The sequence below is a fragment of the Equus asinus genome, chromosome 2 (assembly GCF_041296235.1).
Source record: "Equus asinus isolate D_3611 breed Donkey chromosome 2, EquAss-T2T_v2, whole genome shotgun sequence".
Lineage (NCBI taxonomy): Eukaryota > Metazoa > Chordata > Mammalia > Perissodactyla > Equidae > Equus > Equus asinus.
Genome location: NC_091791.1, coordinates 183132687 through 183154676, shown reverse-complemented (window position 1 = coordinate 183154676; position 21990 = coordinate 183132687). Strand labels below are relative to the sequence as shown.

Genomic DNA, 21990 nt, shown 5'->3' with positions numbered 1-21990 from the left:
GGTGCTTTGGGTAGAAAAATGAAAAATAAAATCTTTGAAAAAAAAAATACTAGGAAACCAAATCCAGCAACACATAAAAAGGATTATACACCATGACCAAATGGAATTTATCCCAGGAACACAAGGTTGATGCACCATACAAAAATAAATCAATGTTATACACCATATTAATAGAATGAAGAAGGAAAAAAAAACACAATCATCTCAATAGACACAAAAAAGAGACTTAGAATCCAACACCCTTTGATGATCAAAACACTCAACAAACTGGGACTGAAGGTAACTTCCTCAACTTGATAAGGGGTATCTGTGAAAAACCTACAGCTAACATCATACTTAACGGCGAAAGATTGAAAGCTTTCACCTTAAGATCAGGAACAAGACAAGGATGTCCATTCTCTCCACATTTATTCAACATTGTACTAGAGGTTCTAGCCAGGTCAATCAAGCAAGAAAAAGAAATAAAAGGCATCCAGATTAGAAAGAAAAAAGTAAAACTATCTCCATTTGAAGATGAATCTTTTACAGAAAATCCTAAATAATTCACAGAAAAAAAAACTATTAGAGCAAATAAACAAGTTCAGCAAAGTTGCAGGCTACAAAATCAATACAGAAAAATTAGTCATATTTCTATACAATAGCAATAAGCAACCTGAAAGTTAAGAAAAGATTTGCATTTACAATAACATCAAAAAGAGTAAAATACTAAGGAATAAATTTAACAAAATAAGTGCAAACTTTCTACTCTGAAAACTATAAAACGCTGTTGAAAGAAATTAAAGAAGATCTAAATAAATGGAAAGACATCCCATGTTCATAGATAGGAAGACTCAATATTGTTAAGATGGCCATACTCTCCAAAATGATCTACAGAGTCAACACAATCCTCCTCAAACTTCCAACTGCCTCTTTTGCAAAAATGGACAAGCTAATCCTAAAATTCATATGGAAATGCAAAAGATAGCATTTTCTTATATACAGATACACAGACATAGATAGATAGATACACAGCCCTACAGATAGACCTATCCATCTATCGATCCTTATACTAACCAAAACAATAGTGAAAAAGAAGAACAGTGTTGGAGTACTCATAGTTCCCTATTTCAAAACTTACTACAAAGCTCCAGTAATCAAGACAGTTTGGTAATGGCCTAAGGATAGACATATAGACCAATGGAATAGAAATGATTATCCAGAAATAAACTTTTAAATTTATGGTCAATTGATTTTCAACAGTGGTACCAAAACAAATCAATGGGGAAAGAATCGTCTTTTCAACAAATGGTACTAGGGCAAGTGGATATTCACATGCAAAGGAATGAATCCTGACACATACTTTATACCATATATAAAAATTAACTCAGAGCCAGCCCTGATGGCCTAGCGGTTAAAGTTTGTCATGCTCCACTTCAGCGATCCAGGTTTGGTTCCCAGGCGCAGAACCACACCACTCGTTTGTCAGTAGCCATGCTGTGGCGGTGGCTCACACAGAACTAGAAGGACTTACAACTACAATATACAACTATGTGCTGGGGCTTTGTGGAGGGGAAAAAAAAACACATACGTAAAAAAATTAATTCAAAATGGATGACAGACCTTAATGTAAGAGCTAAAACTCTTAGAAGGAAGCATAGATATAAATCTTTGTGACCTTATTTTAAGCAACGGTTTCTTAAATATGACATCAAAAGCACAAACAATCAAAGAAAAAAAATAAATTGGATTTCATCAAAATTAAAAGCCTTGGTGCTTCAAAGGACACCATCAAGAAAGTGAAAAAGACAACCCATAGAATGGGAGAAAATATTTGCAAATCATATATTTGATAAGGGTCTGGTAGTCTGAATATATAAAGAACTCATAACTTCAAGAATAAAAAGACAAATAATCTAATTTTTAAAATGAGCAAAAGAACTGAATACTTCTCCAAAAAACATACACAAATGGCCAATAAGCACATGTAAAGAAGCTCTACATCATTAGTCAGTAGGGGAATGCAAGTCCAAACCACAATGAGATGCCACTTTGCACTCATCACCAGGGTGGCTATCAAGAAAAGACAAGAGTTGGAGAGGATGTGGGAAATGAGAACCCTCATAAACTGCTAGTGGGGATGAAAAACGGTGTAGCCTCTGTGGAAAACAATTTGGCAGTTCCTCAAAAGTTAAACATAGGGTAAGTATGACCCAGTAATTCCACTCCTAGGTATATACCCAAGAGAACTGAAAACATTCATTAAAAAGACTTGTGCATGAATGTCCACAGCAGCATTATTCTTAATAGCCAAAGAGTAGAAACCACCCAAATGTCCATTAACTACGAATGGATATTCAAAATGTGATATATCTATACAATGGAGTATTTTTCAGCCATAAAAAGGAATGAAGTACCGTTACATGCTACAACATGGATGAATCTTGAAAGCACACTAAGTAAAAAAAGCCATACACAAAAGGCCACATATTGTATGAATCCATCTACAGGAAATGTCCAGAATAGACAAATTCATAGAGACCCAAAAATTAGAGGTTGTCGAGGGATGGTAGAGGGGAGAACAGAGACTGAGTGCTAATAAGTACAGGGTTTCTTTTTGGGGTGATGAAAACGTTCTGGAATTGCGGTGATGGCTGCACAACATAGTTAATATATAGAACAGTCACTGAATTCAACTCTATAAAAAGGAATTTTACATTAAGAGATTATATCTCAATAAAAAATAATTTTTTAATTAAAAAAATTATAAAATAGAGCAGTGTTATGCCATCCCAGCCCCCAAGCCAATGTAGTGAGTACAGTGGCATTTAGCAAAAAAATCATACAGGTGAAGATATTGTTCACAGGACTAGAAAAACTCCTACAAAATCTAGCTGCCCCTCTCCATGTCTCTCTCCATTGGCAACCCTATAAAAACCAAGTTTTGATTATCGTTTTTATTGAAGAAAGGGAAATACGTGCAATCTGAAATTACCTCTTCTCCCACAATATGCTTCTCTTCCTATAAACTCTATCTCCGTGCATGAATAAGCTGCCAGAGTCAGAACCCTGGGAGTCATTCTAGATTCCTTCTCTCTCTCATCCTTCACATCCAATCAATAAGGTCCTACCCATTTTAGCTATTAGCTACTAAATATGAGCCCATTCAGTACCCTCTTCCCTTTCCCCACCCGACAGCTCTGTCACCTCTCCCTTACGCCCTATTTCTAAGGCTGTTTTCCTTACATCTAACCTACATGTTATACTGAAATTCTTCCACAGCCCTCCCGCACCTACCTCACTTGCAGCCTACTTAGGACTCCAGCAGGCTTCACTGCACAACCCTCCCTGAGCCCACTTTACACTCCAGTAACACAGCTCCCAGGGCGCTGCTCGCACCGCGCTGTCCCACGTCTCCTCTGCTTAAGCTATCGGCTCAGTCTGGAGAGGCTATCCTCAAACACTTAAGAAAAGGTAATCACCCCTCAATTTCCCCAGCACTTTGTGTGCATGCTTCAGTAAGCACTGCGTCAGTTCCTACTTTGTACTATGTTTTTGTCTTCCCTCCCTTAACAGACAGCATGATACCAGTGGCCCAAAGCACGTTAGTCCATTTAGAATTTCCATAGAACTGTCGTTCTAGACACACTACGGTTGAATGAATGAACACCACGGCAACAGCACCAAAACAGAACCCAAAAATCTTCACTGCCCCAATATTTTAAAGGGCTTTTTAAATTTTTTATGCAAATAGGCTTTTACAACGTGGCGACATAAATGTCCCTAAACATGTCAACAGACACCTATAAACACTTAGAAAAATCCCTGCAACCTCATTATAAACTGAACCTTAAAAAACCCAGAAATTTCCAACACTTAATATCTCCAGATTTTACATTAACATGACCTTTTACATTAACAAGACACAGAAAGAAGCGAAGAACAATCTAACTTCTGGTAAAGCATCTCCAAGAAGCATTCTTTATTAAAAGACAACGCAGAATAAGAATCCCAACTCTTAGGCGTCCTTTCAAGACAACGGGAAGTTCCATCACTAAAGGAACTCATTTCAGAGGATCAGTCCTCAAGTTTCTCACAGTCGGGGGGAACCACGTGTCACTGACCCCAGTTCAAAATAAATAACGTGACGGAAAGGCTAATTCGTTTCAGGAACCGGGAAACAGTTACCCCATCTTTGCAAAGTCCCGCTAAGCCAATGCTCCGTTCACCTTCCTCATCTCCAGTTCCCCTTGCACCACAGAGAAAGACAGCCCAGCATCCGACGAACCCGGCTCCTGCCTCGGCCACAGCTGGAGCCTGGCGGCAGGTGAGAAGCGGCTTTGGGACCCGCGACCACTGCCGCTCAGAACCCAAAAGCAAAGTCTGCGGCTTCCTCCCCCGCGCGGCTCCCGCGAGCCCTGGGCCAAGTCACCGGGACCGCGCCCGCACTCACCCTGCGCAGCTTCTCCAGGACCAGCCCCAAGGACGGCGCAGGGGCCGGCCTGGGCCCCTCCATGGCGCCAAGGTCGCCCCGGCTGGAGCGGCCGCAGCCAGGCCTGGCAGAGCCACGACAGGCGGCAGAGAAGGCGAAGCGTTCCGTCCGGAACCCAGACCCGCACCGGGCAACCGGAGCGGACCACTGCGGAGCCGGCTGCAGGGGGCAGCCGACGGAACGGCGCCGCCAGGCCTCACGGGTCCACGCGGCCCCCCGGGAGCTTCGGACCCCACGTTCCGCTTTCCGTCCCGGCGATCCCAGGGTCCCAGTCCGCCCGCACACGCCCGCGACCTGCCCTCCCCCGGCAGCTCGACCCCCCGGTTTGGTTTGGGCTCGGCCGCGGCGGGGGGGCGGGGCCCCGGGGCCGCGGTAAATTTCCCCTCCGGATTCGCGCGAGCTTCGTAGACGTGTCCTGGTCGTTCGCTCTTAAAGGGGCCGGCGCTCCACCGCGCGAAGCCACTCCCCCGCCCCCCTTGGAAGTCGAGAGGCCCCGGGCTGAGAGAGCGGGCTGCGGCCCGCCCCGCCCCGAGGACCAGGATTACGGCCTGAGCGGCCTCCTCGGGTTGCCGCGGTGGCGGCGAGGCTTCTCCGGGAGGCTCGTCGGCGCAGCCCCGGGGGTGAGCGACCCCCTTACTCCTGCGTCGCCGCCAGCCCCGGCGCCTCCTCCCGCCGCCCCGCCAGAGCCTGCGGGCGGCGCCCCGCGGGAGCCCAGCCGGCTCAGACCCCGGGGCCCCTGCCGCCGTCCGCGCTCCGGCCCGAAAATGGCCTGCAGGGCCCGCGCCCGTGCGGCCTGCCAGCCGCGTCTGGACTCCGGACTCTGGACTTTGGAAGGCGTCTCGGGGCAGCCGCGGTCGGGCGGGGTTTGACCTCTCCGGCGCAGGAGGGCATCGGCCCGGCCGGGGCCTCCGTCGCCTCCGGCTGACTCACCCGGGCCCAGCTCTGCACGACTGTCTTCACCTGCTGGCGCCCCGAGTTACCCAAAGGCTAATGCAACCTGGGGCCACCTGGCCGGGCGCCTGCTGCTCCCCCTGAGAAGGGAGCTAAAAGAGCACCTCGCCCTCTAAATTTAGGACCCTATTTTTAGGTCCGTAAAGGCCCGAGGGCTGGATTTGCTGGTGGGAGGCGTCCATAGCTGACAAGAGGTGTAAAGGATAACCCCCGCGGAGCCTCCTTTGCCAGCAGACTAACACGCTCCCCGAGTCCGGCCTTCCAACTCCAGCCCCCAGTGGAGCAGCTCAGCGAGAAATTCCCGCTTCCTGAACGAGTCAGCCAGGAGCGCCCAACAGTTGAACAAAATCTTAAACCCTTAGGAAATTTCCCTAATGTAAGCTGTGGCAGCGACAGGACTGTTGTGCCAAAAAGAATCAAAAAATGGCCCAAGTTCACAGCAAGTGATTTTCAGGACCCAAATGCGGCCTGGTACTCGGGAACGCAAAGTGCTGTCTCTCGTTTGCCACATCAGCCAAGGGAGTTTCAGGAACCGTCCGTATCAGTAGCAGAAATTGCTTAATAATTCTCCGTTTTTAAGGTATTACGCAGCCTTCATATGTGTTGGACGGTGTGTATTGAAATTAAATTATGTGACTAGCTTATTAAAGTCAAAAGAGAAGCATAGCCAAAATTTTATCTTTAGAATATCTGAGAATCTTAGAACAATGTATGCCTCTATTAGAACATTGTACTACTCGTAAAAATTGTTCAATAAGTCTAAACATTTTCAGGGAACTCCAGAATCATTTTCAGCTCCCGGGGCTTATTTATAACCTAAAACATAAAAAGAAAAAAAATCCCTTTGCCCTCCCTAAGGCTGTCTGTGCCCTTTTCCAATTTTTCAATAATTACCATTCCAAATATTGAAAACATAGATTAGGGACAAAAGAATAAAGGAAATTTTTTTTAAAAAGAAAAATCTAAAAGTGCCCCCCTTAGCAAAAACACAGTCAAACTTAAACTCAGTGCCAGATTCAAACCTGATTTCTTTCCTGTACACTTAATAGTCATGTAGAACTTACCTCTTCTCTGGATCTTCAATTCCAATTTTTTAAAAAATTCATGTTAAAATATCCTAACATGTAAATAGAGTTCTACCAAGCGCCTCATATCCTGGAGAAAGATTTCGGATTCTAACATATCCTGCACTCCTGTTTCCACACTGACTCTGATCCTGTTTTGACACTTCTGTGGTAAAGGGGTGCTACAGGTGGAGTTGTGACTACCAACCCAATGTCCAATTTCATGGACGTCACTCCTGATTACATAGATTATTTTTTTCTCAACTATCATATATGTTACCACCCTCTTAAAATCTACAATCGAAAAGAGAAATCCTGAAATGAGTAACTGATAAAAATTAAATTAAATGTTTTATGCTATGGTCTATTCATATAGAGTACATGATTTTTACCATGTAAAAGATAGTCAAAGATTGTTCTCCTTAAGGAGACATGGAATTTTGCTGTCTTAGATAGCCCTGCTTTAAAGGAAATGGAGACCAAATGCTGTTAGTGTTTGTGACAGCTATTAGAAAGCGTCCGAGAAGGCTGGAAGCATGCTAACCAGCAAACCTTGTCCACAACCTAGAAATTGATTTCCCTTATGAAGGGCCCCATTGCAAAACTGTAAGTACTAGTTACTTCCATTTAATTAAACAGGCAATGTCACAGCCTATAAGATTTAGTCCTTTGGAAGAAAATCAAATGTGCGGAGCCGCATTTTCATTCTCTGCTGGTGAGGTAAGACTTGTTCTCAGAACATAATGAATCAGGAGCTACCTGTTGAACAAGAGCTGGGTAATTTCCCTTGCTTATTCTGCATATAAAGCATTCTAATTAAGAATATATAAATGTAAGAACTCATAGAACCTCCTCAATTATAAAGTTGATAAAAAGTAGTATTGATTCCTATTGCTTGAACTATTCCAAGAAGGTATGTTGTGTACAACACCTAACTGAAATTACCAGCAAACCAAAACAATTACCTGAAACGATTAGGTAGGAAGAAAAGGAAACCCTTTCACCTAAATTTAACTGGAAAATTGCTCAAATTTTCCATTTACTGCAGCTATTCAAAACAACATCATAGGTGCTCAATAGGTACACTAAGAGTGTTAGAATCCTAGATCTGGTAGGAATTCTTCAGAACGGTTAGTCCAAACATTATGAACTTAAAACCCTATGGAAGCCAAACAGTTGAAAGAAATGTAGGGAAGTGAAGAATGCCTGGCTATTCAATGGAAGCCTGGGCTTCCCGTTGCCGTATGAGAACGGGTGGCTATGTGTTACAGCCTTCTGCTTTTTCAAGAGAAGCCAGAAATCCAGACTTGTTATGTGAACTCACCTTTTAAATGTTGGCCACTGGTTCATAATTTTTTAAGCAATGCACAAGCCAGTTTTGCCAGCAGCCTGTCATCCAGGCTCAGATTCTGCTATTAGAGCTTTAAACCTGAGACTCCCCCAGACAATAAGTGACTTTCCAAGGTCATAAGATAATTAACATTAAATTCAATATTTTCATGTCTAAAGAATTTCAACCAAAATGGTTCAAGTAATGTATTTGACTATGTTTACTGAGTCCACTAAAATAAGCATACTTAGCTTAGCCTTTATTAAATAAGCACTTTATATGAGAGGTGAATATGGTGTACTGAGTAATAAATTATTTTTTAGTTTAGTAACTTCACTGGTATAATTTGGGGGGAGTGAGATGACAGGTGCCGGATATGTCAGTAGGACATACCAATAAGTAGAATTAATTCCATGGGGAGTTGAAAGTTTTATTATGACTATTTTTATAATCGTTATTATTACTATTAGTTTTTCTTTTCTCCTATGCTAGAGCAGAACTCTAAGTAAAGTTTTTAATCAACATCTTCAACACCAAATCATATAGAGTAAATTAATCACTTCCTGGGCTTATTTGCCAGGTAATTTCAACTCCCTGGAACCTAGCAAAGAAATTAAATGAGGAGGAAGTCTCTGAAAGCACAATGATATCATACCATTAAGCCCAGTTTTCACAAAGACTTGTCACAGTGACACCACCATCTACCTGGTCACCCTAGATAGAGACCTAGTAAGTTAGCCTCACTTTTCCATTTTCTTCTCCTTGCTACATTCAATCAATCATTACATCCAGTGAACACTATCTACAAAAAAAAATCTGTCTAGTTTGTCCTTCCCAGTCATTTTAACAACCATCATCAGATATTAGGCCAAAAGTTTAAAAATGTGGCTAGTGGGCCAAACCCAACCCACAGAATGTTTTGTCTGACCTGCATAGTACTTTTTTTTAATCTGAATATTTGCCAGCATTAAAAATTTGGATATGTCTATGTCACACAAAAATTCTGGATTCCCAACTTTTCTTGAAATATCAGAAGATCTGGCAAAAGCGGACTGAAGGTCAGCAGCAGCTACATCCTTCGGAGGAGGCTTACCCTCTGCAGCTTGTTCCGGTTCTCACCTTCACCTGCGCTTCTCTCATTTCCTTTGAGTTTGTAAACCCTGATTTAGATCTCCATTATTTATTTCCTGAACTAATGCAATAACTTCTTGACTGGGCTCCCTGCCTCTGGTCTTTACCCATTCAATCCTTATTTGATAGTGTTGACAGATAGACTTTATAAATGACGCTTTTTCATTTTACTCCCTGCTTAAAATTCTTTAATAGTGCTGCATCATCTACAAGATAGAGTTTGACCTCCTATCATAACATGCAAAGCTGTTCTTGATTTAATCCCTGTATACATCTTCAGTCTCACCCTATATTCGATAGACTGAATTGCTCATAGTTCTCCAAAAATGCCGTGACCTCTCCCACTTCTGTACTTTAAAAAACATTCTCTCTTCAACCTAGAATGGTCATCCTTTCTTTTTCTGGCTAATTCCTACTCTTTGTTCGAGATCAGCTCAAGCACGATCTCCTCTGGGACACTTTTCCAGGCTCCTCCTCCCCACCTTCTCTATCTACCACTTCCAGTCAATCTACTAGGCAGCTCCTCCTGTATATCAGTAGCATCCTATGGCTATTACAGCACCATATTATAATTATTACTTTTCCTACCTATGTCCTCCAACTAGAGTGAGCTCCTTGAGGGCAACCACTGTTCAATTTCATCTTAAAATATAAATGAGAAGATAAAAGTGCTTCCTCAATTATTTCTATGGTAGCAATAGATGAGAAAAGGAACTAACATTGGTAAAAGGCCTCCTCCGTGCCAAGTACTACAGCTAAGTCCTTCAGCAATATCTCATTTACAATAAGTGAGATAGGATTTAATAGGATTTAGAATAAATGAAAAAGTGGACAGATGGTGGAATTTTAGTTACGGCTTGGTTGAATTTTGAGGTATTAATTGCTTTTGTAAGATTCTCACATTACATCATCTTGAGGTCACAGCTGTCATTCAGATACTAATAATTTGCTTAAGGCTCATTTTTCAGTTTGTATTATTTGAGTTAACTCATTTAGTATAATTTTCTCTGATTTGAAAAAAGGGGAAGAAAAAAACCCAATGCTCAAGATCAATGAAGCTTAAGAAAAAGTTTTCAAAAATTCTGACAACACCCATGCAACAACCCATGCAACAAAACCTTCACGTAAGGAGAAATCTTACATGTAAGATTTTATGGAAAGAGAAACATTATGTGGCGTTTACATAAGTAGGATTCACTCAGACATAATTTGCAGCTGCTCCTATACTTAGTAAACTAGGTAAAATTATCGCAAAAGATATAAAAGGTCAACTTACCCTTTCTGTAAGACTTACAACTGGTGAAAATGCAGACTTCGTGAAATCATAAATATCAATTTGAAATAAATATTCCAGACTCTGACACTCAGAAGCAGCTTCTGTTGGTTTATAAATAAAAATATGTTAACACTTGATGTGATGTAACTTTTGAATCTAATTTCTTTCTTAATTGCTGCATTAGAGAACAAATAACTTGTTTCTTACCTTTTTGAGCGATGGAATCTTGAGAAGACAGAGAGTAATCAGTTGAAAATGTTTGACTGCTTGGCAGAGTATTTTCCTCAGATCTGTCTGTTTCCACCTGAGTAGGCCCTTCCGTATCTGGTGATGTTTTTGATTTTTCATCATTATTTTCAGAAGATGGAGTTTTGAAGTGTACTTCTTCATGAATTCTCATAGGTAACTCTGTTTCAGAGAGCATATCTGCAAATAAATAAAGACAAATGTTTTGGTGGGTTTTTTTAATACTTGCTTTGTTGTGGACTTCCCTTTTGTTTTCTAGGCAGGTCATTCTTTGAACCTTTGTGGTCATTGTGACACTTCATTATGGAAAGAGGTCACTACAACATAAATTGTAGCCTGTATTAGTTCCTATGGCTGATGTAATAAATTACCACATGCTTCGTGACTTAAACAATACAAATACACTCTCTTAGAGTTCTAGAGATCAGAAGTCCTAAAACCAAGGTGGTGGCAGGGCTGTGTTCCTTCCGGAGGCTCTAGAGGAGAATCCATCTCCTTGCATTTTCTACCTTTTGGAGAGCATCTACATCCCTTGGCTCATGGCCCCATCTTTCATGTTCAAATGCAGAAGTGAGGCATTTTCTAATCCCTCTCTCTTACTCTGACCTTCCTGCCTTCCTCCTATAAGAAACTTTGCAATTCTATTGGGCCCACTAGAATAATCTCTCCACCTCAGGATGCTTAATTTAGTCACATCTGCAAGGTCCTTTTAGCTATGTAAAGTATCATATTCACAGGGTCTGGGCATTAAGAGATGGACATCTTTGGAGGGCCACTATTCAGCCTACCACATAGCGTTTCTCTTATTCCTTGACCTGGCAAGAATTTAAAAACTGTATACAATTCAATTCTCTATATTGTCTTTTTGTTCTAAAAAGTATTAAAAAAAAAACTAACATAACTGTCAACAACAATTGTGTTCTACTATAGAAGCTTATGTCTAACAATAAGATAGCAAATAAATCCCCATAGGATATCATTCCTCTTAGATACATTTATTATCCAAGAAGGTGTAATATTTAAATAATATTGCAAATATATATATATATATGTATATCTCCTTGCCACTCAAGAAAATTGGTGAAATAGATTTTTCTTACTTTGTTATAGGACCAGAAAGAGTCAAAATAACCAAAATTATTTACAGTATCTACAGCCTACTTGATATTGATAGTTAATTCTGTTGAATAAATATAACAAACTGAGCTAGAAGAAAGGCACCTTTAGAGCTTACAGCAATTAATTTCCAAGTTCTGAAATCTAGTCCACTGGATCATGTATATCCACAATACATATTTGCTAATATGTACTCTTAAATATAAAAGCAATTATCACTCAAACTTTTAATGAAGTTGCTCGAAAGGTGGAAGAACCACCCACCACTAAAGAAACTATATTATTCATTTGCATAGAAAGGTAGCCATATTCTTAGGATGTTTAAAACAAATTCAAAAATGATAAGGTACCAATCAAATGTCGGGTATTGTACTTTTTCTACACTCTTGGAGTTACGTTAATTTCAAAGTTAAACCTTTGTTTTCCCCTCCTCCTATGTTCAGTATATTGTTATATATCATAACATATCATCCAGTGAGTATATTAAAAGAAACAGTGAATGAATGGAAGCTTTTTAAATCCTCAAATCAAATACATTCTTTATTTCAAGTGAAAATTTTAGAGGAAAATATGATCAAGAGCAATCCTTATTGGTTAGCACTTATAAGATGTTGTCTATTTTAAAGCACATTATATTATTTACTACTTTACTAGAGTGTGTTGTGTAAAACAAATGCAGATAATGTGAGTCCAAAATATATTCTTGACATCATTATTTATTTTAGGAATTACCCATTTACTTTAGAAATTATCAAGAAAAGGTCGACAGCACTAAAATAACATTTTGTGTGTTTGTGTTGGCTCAGTAAAGGGAAAATACTGATATTATAAATAGAATATAAAAGTAATAAGTATGAGATATTCTCATTCAGCTGTTAGTAAAATACACGCTGCCATGAGTACACACAGGTATATGCTTGTTCTCTATAACAGACCCAAGAACAGCATAAGGCTGTGCTGAGAAATCAAGTTAAAATCAACAGTAAATTGTATTTTGAATTTCATTTCTATGCTATGAATGTGTCTGGAACAGGCAAAGCTTCTCCTGAGATTGATGTTTCCTTAATTTGGTGATCTCTTGAAATTCACATATTGCTTCAGTAAGATGAGAGTGCAATAATTTCTGAAGGGAAACTCAAGAAATTCTAAATCTTATCACTGCTTTTTTACAGAAGTCAAATAAATCTATGCTGTCAGATAAAAACGCATATTATCCAACTAATGATATGATCATTACTTTAGGGAAAATATGTTTTGTTTTGCATTTCAATGAAACAAGGCTGATAGAAGTTTAAATAAAATATTCCTGGCTTTTCTGCTTTTATGCTGTATATTAAATATTTAAATGATTTATACCTTTAAATGATAATATACCTGAATTCAAATTTAGAGTGAAAAGATGTATGCACATCTCTCGAGAACCTTCATTTAAAAAGGATTACTCTTCCCCAAAATTAATTTAAAAATTTTTAATGTGAAACACGTATGTCAAAATTTGCCACATTTGTGATGTTGCATCATACATTTATGTGCATGCCATGTCAAATAGCTATCAATTTATTTTAAGACAATTAATTCAGTTTTCAAACATAGTTTAAACTGATCACTTGATCAAATTAACTTATCAAACAGGGTTTAAAAAAAATGTTGAGACTAGTCTTAGCCTGAAGTATAGTATTCAAGTAAACTTCAGGATTGACGTCTCAGTTACCCTTTAAGACAAGGATAGAAAGGTGCCACTGCAGTCCCGACAATCAGTATTAAAGGGCAGCAAGCGAATTACTCAGTGTGTACGTTCGCTCCTTGAGCTAGGAATTTAGCACAGCACTTTGACGCTGTCACTTATTTAGCGTTGTTTAAAAGATGAAGGTCCCAAGTGAGCAAACCCATATCAGTAATTTAGTAACGCCGTCTGTGGACACTAAAGGTAAAAATGAGCAGTCAACTCAGGAGTCTGAATACAATGGGACTGTTGTACAGACAGGACTCAAATAGTGATCCACAATGATGTTGAATGCATTAGGGGGAAAAAAGCCTTATTCAACAATTAATTACATTCAAAATGTGGCTAAATTGATTCTTTTAAAACATTATCTTAAACTGCATTTGAAATAAGTATATATGTTAAGAAAAATGACTATTTCCTGTAGTATTTTCATATTTAATTACAGTTTGAAGGTATTATTTTCACATGACTTGAATCTAAGCTTTACGATTTACATTAGGGCCTCCCCGCGGCCAAGTGGTTAAGTTTCCACACTCCGCTTTGGCGGCCCAGGGTTTCACCAGTTCGGATCCTGGGCGTGGCCCTAGCGCTGTTCATCAAGCCATGCTGAGGTGTCCCACATGCCACAACTAGAAGGACCCACAACTAAAAACATACAACTGTGTACCAGGGGGCTTTGGGGAGAAGAAGGAAAAATAAAATCTTTAGGAAAAAAAAGATTTACATTAGATACAGATATACCTTTCTTACAATTGTTTATAAACAGAATTTTAAGTCAGATAAAATAACGAATAATTTTTCATATTTAACTGTACTTGGGAAACTCATTATTTAAATAAGCTCAACTGGAGTCCTTTTGTAAAATAGTTATTAATATTGTAATATAAATAGCTGCCCCCTAATTTGTCTGTTTTGCAAATTCCTGTATCAGTGTATTAGTTTTTCTGTAAATGTGGTTATCTGGAGTCTCACCTTTCATAAATATTGATTCAAGATCAGTGATTCGTTTTTCTTTTGCACTCTTTTTAATTAAGGCAAGTTTTCATTTGTTATCCCCTAATGGAGTTGTTGCAACTACCTGAAAACATTGGCTGTTTTGGCTATTTCTCCAATATCCAGAAAATAGGGCCGGTGGCTTTACCTGAATCCCTCTTTGAGTATTCCTTTTTTAAAGCAAATTTTGCATGACCCTAGGTGGTTTTTAGTTTAAGTAATATTGTAATATTTTGGAATAATTCACTTTGTTTATGTAGTATGACATCTCTTTTTTCTGAAACTTAAAGGAACTTCTGAATGTTTCCGTAGAAGTCCCTCAAAGCTATTCTAACTGCTTCAATGCCCTATTCTCATTAGACCATTTACCAAGTTCTTCATATTCAGAAATTCTCCCAGCATCACTATGTGAAATGATAAATAAATTCTACTAAAATGATATTCAGGATGCCCTGGAGTTTCTAATAATATGCTCTAAGAGATTTTTATATATCTAGATTTTGAATCTACATATCTGTAGATCTGAATATATAGGCGTATGTCTATCTCTGGGCCTGATGTTGTCTTGCTTTGTTTTAGTCTCTCTTCTTCTTCCCAGTTGCTCTCAACTGCCTTTTCACAAATATTCCCTTAGGATCTAATAAGTTTAGAACCAAATAATTTCCTCTTTAGTCTTTGACAATCTAGGTCTCCAATGTTTTTAGTCTTGGAAAGCATCACACCTACACCTTTCTCATTCAGACAAGGTTTAGAATCTAAAGTCTATATTCTGGTTGAGGATGTTGACCCAGTAAAGAGCTCACATTTTGGAGAATATTAAGAAATGACATACAGTTTTTCTGGAAATGCAAGAAAATCAACTAGTTCTAAAGGAAATGTGTTTCCTTCGGAGTTTGATCCTGTCTCAGGAAAGGTTTTCTGTCATTCTACGATTTAACTATTTTGGTATTATTGGCCAATATTTGCTGACTTTCTAATCTGTCCATCAGAGAGACATCAGAATGGAGGTGTGGGAAAGTCATATTCTGTATTGCTTTACTTAAAATACAATCTGCGTGTTTTTAATCATAGGAGTTACTAGATACTTGGACATCTAGATCTAGAAGGATCCTCTGATACTCTGCTCTCTTCTCTTCCCCTCTGTTGAGCTCCCGGAATTGAGACTCAAGGGAGAAAGTGGGAAACTTTTACCTTAGTTTTGCTTGAGTTTCCTTATTATCTTGTACACTTAAAGAAAACCCTTATTAACATAGTTCTTCTTGGGGCGGGGAGGAGACTACAGACCTAGAATAAAATATTATTTAGGAATCAAGACTATTTTGAATTATTAAAGTTACCCTTGGCTTAGGTTTCTAAAAAAACCATTCAAATATAGTTGAAATGGGAAGGTGTAAATGAGGTAAAAAGTGAGTGTAAACAAGAAAAAATCCTCATCTACCAGAAAGAAAGTACATGAACATTGTCCAAAATAGATTAATCAAAGCAGAACAATACAAAGATTTTATTTAGAAAATAGAGATAAATACTAAAAGACATTTTACTTTCAAAAAAACATTATTGTCCCTGGGACAGAGGTGGGAGTAGAGATGGACAGAGGGAACAGAACATGCTTTTTTTAAGAAAAGAAAAAGAAAAACAAAATACCTTAGCACTGTTTATATTTTTAAACCTGTTTATATATAATACTTTGATAAAATAAAATTTATTGTAAAATACCTTAAGATCTTCTTGGAATGTCCATATATCTCCAATCATTCTTTTCCCTTGGGATTTTATTTTATAAAATTAAGATCTAAGTCCCAAAGTAAACCAGAAATAGGTAAAATGGCAGTTGATAAGGTTGTTGTTGATTATCGGGTATTTTGAGAAACATGGATTCCTGGACTTTTTCATCTGATTTGTATTTATAAAAGTAAATTATGTTTAAAAAGTATATTATATTATAGACATTTTAATACTAACCTGACTGACTGTATCCGCTTTTCAACATCATATTATCTGTGGGATAATTTCCAACTGAAAATTCTTCTGTTTCATCATTTTCAACTGCATTATTTTCATCCAGTATCTGTTTGGCAGATGGCAATTCTGTTTCCTTTGGAATGTTCTGGAAATTCCAAGGGTTGTCAAACTTATACAAGAACTTTTTAAAATACAGTAAGGTATCAGAATCATCTCTCTTCTCTAAGACTCTTTCCTTTCCTATTTGGTCTTCAGTTTCCATAATTTTTATTGTTTTTACTTCTTGTTCTTTATCAGGGTCAAATTCGTTTGTTGGAGGATGTTCATGTTTATCTCCTCCACCTCCTTCTTCATTTTTTTCATCATCTGCTATAATTTTATCTTCATTGGCATATGCAAAGCCTAGCATACCAAAACCAAAATCAAACCAACTTGGCTTGAGAATTGAGCTATCATTAGAGATTGTGTCTTCTTTTTCTGTTAATATTTCTGTATGTGGAACTGTGGGTTCTTCCTCAGGTGAAATGGAATTAGGAACATCTTGTAGTGGTGGATTGTTTTCTTTGGACAATACTTCAAGCCCTGTATCCTCACCTCCAAAACCTAAATAACTTATAAATCTACCACCAAACCAACCCGTGGCTTGAGGATTGAGAATGTGCTCTGACTCGGATGTTGGTTCAGACTGTTTCTTTGGCACTGAATCGAATTCTGATTCAGATTCTTGCTTATGTTCTGTTTGGGGCTCACCATTACTTAATTCCTCTGGGTCATTCTCATCTTCTACTGCTATTTTTCTACTTCGAAATGAGCTTTCTTGTGGAGGCTCAATAACTGACTCAGAAGTCTTCCCCTCAGCTTGTTCACTTCCAAACCCAAACCATCCTTTTGTTTCAGGCACAGTTGAGGATGGTGTGCCGTGATCCGCTTCTGGAATAGGGTCCTGTTCCACACTTCTGGCTTCTGCTCCTTCCCAGTCTTTTGATTCACTAGTACTTCTGCTATCTTCAGGAACCTTTGATGCTGGAAATTGGTCTTCAAACAAAGGACTTTCAGAAGTTAAATAAAATCCAGGTTCTATCTGAAAATCACTTTCATATACACTAGATTTTTGGTCTTCATTTTCTTCATATGGAAATATATTTTCACCATTATCACCGTTTAATTCATTATCTTCATTTTCAAATGTGTAGCTTACTCCAAGAAGACACAGAAAATCAGATTCCTAAAAGGAAAAAATTATGATTGACATACAAAACTCCATGCTTCTCCCTAAATCATTTAACAGATGACTATGATTTCCCAAGGCCACACACCTAGCTCAACAGCAGAGCAAAAACTAAAACTAAATCTCCTAAACTCAACCACTTGTATCACAGCTGAATTCTCAGGGTTAATGATATAAACATAAATAAAAACCCTTTTACATTAGGATTTATTTGTTATCAAATGGTTGAAGAATTTGAGAAGCAGAGACAATCAAGGCCTTGGATATGTTCTGCAAATAAACTGATGAATAGGCATACATGTCTGCAGAGTCTTACTCCTCCTGAGGGTGCACTGAATGGACACATGCAGCTGAGCAGTGACTGGAGGGAGAGGAGTCTCACAGCACAGGGTCACAGCTCAGACAGACCAGAGACTCGAAAACTTTAAGGCCTGGTTAAAAGCTGCACTGAGACATTTAGACTTCTTTTATTGAGATAAAACATATGGCCGATGGAGGTGGGGAGTCCCTCGCTCATCTCACAGCACAGCCAAATCATCAAGAAGAAAAATGGTGAAGCTATTTTTTCTTAAATCTTAAACCATGAAACAGTGATATGTGTGCACTGCTCTTTGCATATCACCATTGTGAAATGAGAATAAAGCTCAGAATTTTTGAAAATAAGCTTCAGAATTACAATTTTACTGTATATTTTTGCCACTGCAATATAGTAGGTGATTAATAACAGGCTCTGGAGCCAAATTCTCTGGGTTCAAATCCTGGTCCTGCCATTAACTAGTTTTGTAACCTTGGGTGAATTACATGACCTTTCTAAACCTCAGTCTTCTCATCTGTAAAATGAGAATAATGATAGTACCTACCTTTAGGGGTGTTGTGGGGATTAAATTAATCAAGTGTTTAGAATAGTAACCGTCTCTAGAAAACACTAACCTAACCTAGCCCAAGGTTACACTACCCCAGAGGAGCCAGTAATACAAAGATAAAAAAGCTCAACCCCTTGCGTCTATTCAGGACAACTCTGAAAGGCCATCCTGGCTTCAGAGTTCCTTATGGAATCAATTAAGACCTTTTTTGCAACTGCATCACATTTCACTTTCTCTGTCTGCCCAATCCCACTTTTTCTTTTGTTCCCTCACAGGTGCTATTCCTGAGAGTACTCTCTAATAAACTTCCTTCAATGCAAAGGTCCAGCTCAGAGTCTATTCCCCAGGGAAACTGACCTAAGAACTTGGGGCTTTTGTATGCCTACTATGTGCTCTGCACTGTGCTGGTGCTGGAATTCTATGGTAAACAATAGGAAAAAAGTAATTATAAATTGTGATAAGTGCGATGCAGGAAATAAACAGGAATCTGTGATTAAGAGCAGTAATTCTGGGCCAGCCCAGTGGCATAGTGGTTCGTTTCACACACTCTGCTTTGGTGGCCTGGGTTCACGGGTTCAGATCCCAGGTGAGGACCTACACTACTCGTCAAGCCATGCTGTGGTGGTAACCCACATGCAAAAATGGAGGGAGATTGGAACAGATGTTAGCTCAGGGACAATCTTCCTCAAGCAAAAAGAGGAGGATTGGCTACAGATGTTAGCTCAGGGCCAATCTTCCTCCTTCCCCCATACCACACACCCTGCTGAAAGAGCAGTAATTCTGTTAGAATCATCCTAGAAGGCCTCTCTGAGGTACTAATAATGTTTCAGCTGTGACCTAAAGGATAAGAAGGAACTAGTCAAGTGAAAAACTTAGGAAAAGCATGCCAACCAGAGGGAACAGGCTGCTTGGAGGGCTGGGCTGGGAAACAGCTTGGCATATTCTAAGAACAGTCAACAGGCCAGTGTGGCCAGGAGCACAGCACATGAGGGGAGAGTAGCATGAGACAGGGTCAGCACGGGAGGCAGGAGCGGATCACCTAGAGCCAGGGTAAGGAATCCGGGCTTGATTCCAGGTTCAATGAACCTGGGGACCAGTTAGCAGGCTGTTGTAGCATCCTACTCAAGAGATGATGATGCCTTGGATTAGATGTATGGGGAGAAGACAACATACTCCAGATTTTTTTGGAGCTAGAACTGACAGGAACAGTAATTATACAGTAAATGGACAGTTAGTCCCAGAATTTGTGCTGAGAAAGAGCCAGATAATAGACAGTCTGCTTCACTAGGCAGACTCACTTCACACTGACCGCCTTTAAGGTAAATTGGCTTAATCTGGAATCTGAATTTAGTGGACTAATCAGATTCACATACTGAAAAGTCACCTTCTGATTCCCTTTCTCATCATCAAGTCGAACATTATCACACCCAACATTATCAAGCTTATTTAAAACTCCAACGGCAAAAGAGGTTGTACAGATATGAGACCTAGAGAGTGTGAGGGAAAATAAATTTTGTCCCAGTAGGACAATAACATTAGTAATAATATCTAACACTTACACAGCACTTACTAAGCGCTGTTCTGTTACATATGCTCATTTTTTCCTCAAGAAATTTATGAGGTAGCACGATATAATCATCATCTTCATTTTACAGATGAGAAAATTAAAACACACAAGCCCACGTAGCTACTAAATGGCTGAGTCAAGCTTTGAACTCAGCCCACCTCCAGAATCCAGGTCTAACCACTACACTCTACTGCTTGTCTGTTGATTTTTCAGAAAGCAAAATCTTTGCCTGTCATCAACTTTGTCTTACCTAATTTTATTCACATACGCAAACTATTCCTAGAGTGAGTTCTCAGACCAACTCTTTTATGTATTCACTATACAAGATACATAACACATGGGCACTTATACTACAGAAAGCTGTTTTAGCCAAGAAATTTTAAATCCAGTTAATAACTGAAATGAGTTTACTCACTTTAGTTGATATTTGAATTTCCTCGGATATGAACACCTCTTCAATCTGGACCACATCGCTGGGAAAATATCCAAAGTCCTTTCCCTTCTATGAAAATGAAGAACAAAGATTAGCAGGGAAGAGTGATCAAAGCAATAATAAATATTGAGCCTCATTTGACCCCATGTCCTTGGCTTTCATCTATTTCAAATCACAAACATTAATTGGCTTTCATTTGCCATCTAAAAGAAAGTGAGTGAAATCATATTCCTGTTCTTATTCAAAAGAACAGCATTAATTTGAGGGAACAAAGAGCCAAGCTGTAAAATGCCACTCTCTCAAACTTCAGAGCAAAAATCGTCCCACATACTCATTATCTTCCTTTTTGTCTTTCTTGGTGACCTTTCTCGCCCAGGTGGACCACAGATTTCACTAGTAAACCTGGGGTATCAAAGGCAAGGGAATGGTGGCAGTAGCCAAGCTAGATGGAGCTGTGACAGGGTCAGCATTTTCAAGATGTCAAAGTCAGGTGAGAGGTTTAAACTCTGAAGGCAGAGACGGATTCATCAAGATAGTGAAGATCTATGAGTCCTCCAGAGAGGATTGGATTCCATTCAGGTTTCTGGGGCTACCCTGGTAACAGAGATCCTCTTAATCCAGTTTAAGTACATGCAAGATGTCCCCTGAGAGTGAAGCCTTCACACAACCACGCTCAGCCCGTTTCCTATCCCTGTCAAAGTTTAAAGGACAAATTTCTTTGGTCCTTTGACCCAGCACCGTTACCCGTCGATTGTGATTCTTCCAGCTCTGCAGTTGCTGCAACTATTTGGAAAGTGACAGTCTGAGGGTGAACTCTGCAGTGTGGTTCCTTCAACAGCTATATGCCAGACTAAACACCTAAGGCCCCAAACCAAGCGTGCTTGAACCTTCATCCTGGCTCCACACATCACACACTGCTTTTGTGCAGAATTATCATTTTTATGTATAGCAGACAAGAAAGAATGCTTGCTTTTCCTTTTGTGATACCTACTGTGTCATTTTTCTTATAGCTGCATTGGATGCCTCCAACGCATTCAAGACATACACTGGCATGTTTAAGGGACCATAAGCAGCAAGGAATCTTGGGAGCTGCAGAGGCCAGACAAACGATTCTGGCCAGCGACAGTCAGAGGTTCCGTCTTAGATGGTAAAAACCAGGATAGATCCAAACAGCATCTGATCCTTCAAACAGTGATCAGAGAGGCTACACAAGAGAGGGATATGATGCATATTCAGTATGGAAATGATGTATGTATCAGGTTGGTCACGCTTGTTCAGCTTGGAAGTAAAATCGTTTATCATAGCGTCTTTTCATTATAAAGCATGGTACAATCAAAGATAGAAACTTATTTTCAGCTGAAAACATTAATCATTAATTTTCTTGTGTTTATATCAGAGAGATGACTCAAGCTTTTAGGAATTTCAGTGTAATAGGACTTTGGGCCATATGAAAGTCTCTCCCAGTTGCTCTTTTTTCCATGAAAAATTCATATACCTCGCTTCCCTAGGCTACTAATCTTTCTGAGGACCTCGTCAATAACTACTCAGTCCTTTATTTGCTCAGAAAGACATGTTTTTTAATTTGATTAACTAAAATTTCCCAATCTCTCTTAAACTTGGCCATTGGCAGCACTAA

At 39.3% G+C, this 21990-nt stretch overlaps 1 protein-coding gene across 17 annotated transcripts in view; it reads right to left on the bottom strand.

Moving 5' to 3' along the window:
- The window catches only part of MIA2 (MIA SH3 domain ER export factor 2), an 87299-nt gene that overhangs the window by 62520 nt on the left and 2789 nt on the right, over positions 1-21990 (bottom strand). For 6 of the 17 annotated variants that reach the window (XR_011501575.1, XR_011501576.1, XM_014844094.3 and 3 more), the window contains exons 3-6: positions 20337-20423; positions 16264-17488; positions 10428-10646; positions 10221-10321 (exon numbers count right to left, since the gene is read on the bottom strand). Coding sequence is in view for 8 of the 17 variants with exons in the window: in XM_014844094.3 (XP_014699580.3) it covers positions 10221-10321; positions 10428-10646; positions 16264-17488; positions 20337-20423 (1632 nt within the window). In the remaining 9 variants the exon portion in view is untranslated. Of the gene's footprint in view, positions 1-4429; positions 5276-5398; positions 5618-6483; positions 6657-10220; positions 10322-10427; positions 10647-16263; positions 17489-20336; positions 20424-21990 lie in introns of those variants that run through there. The other 11 variants (XM_014844100.3, XM_070504289.1, XM_070504287.1 and 8 more) reach the window with 6 other exon arrangements.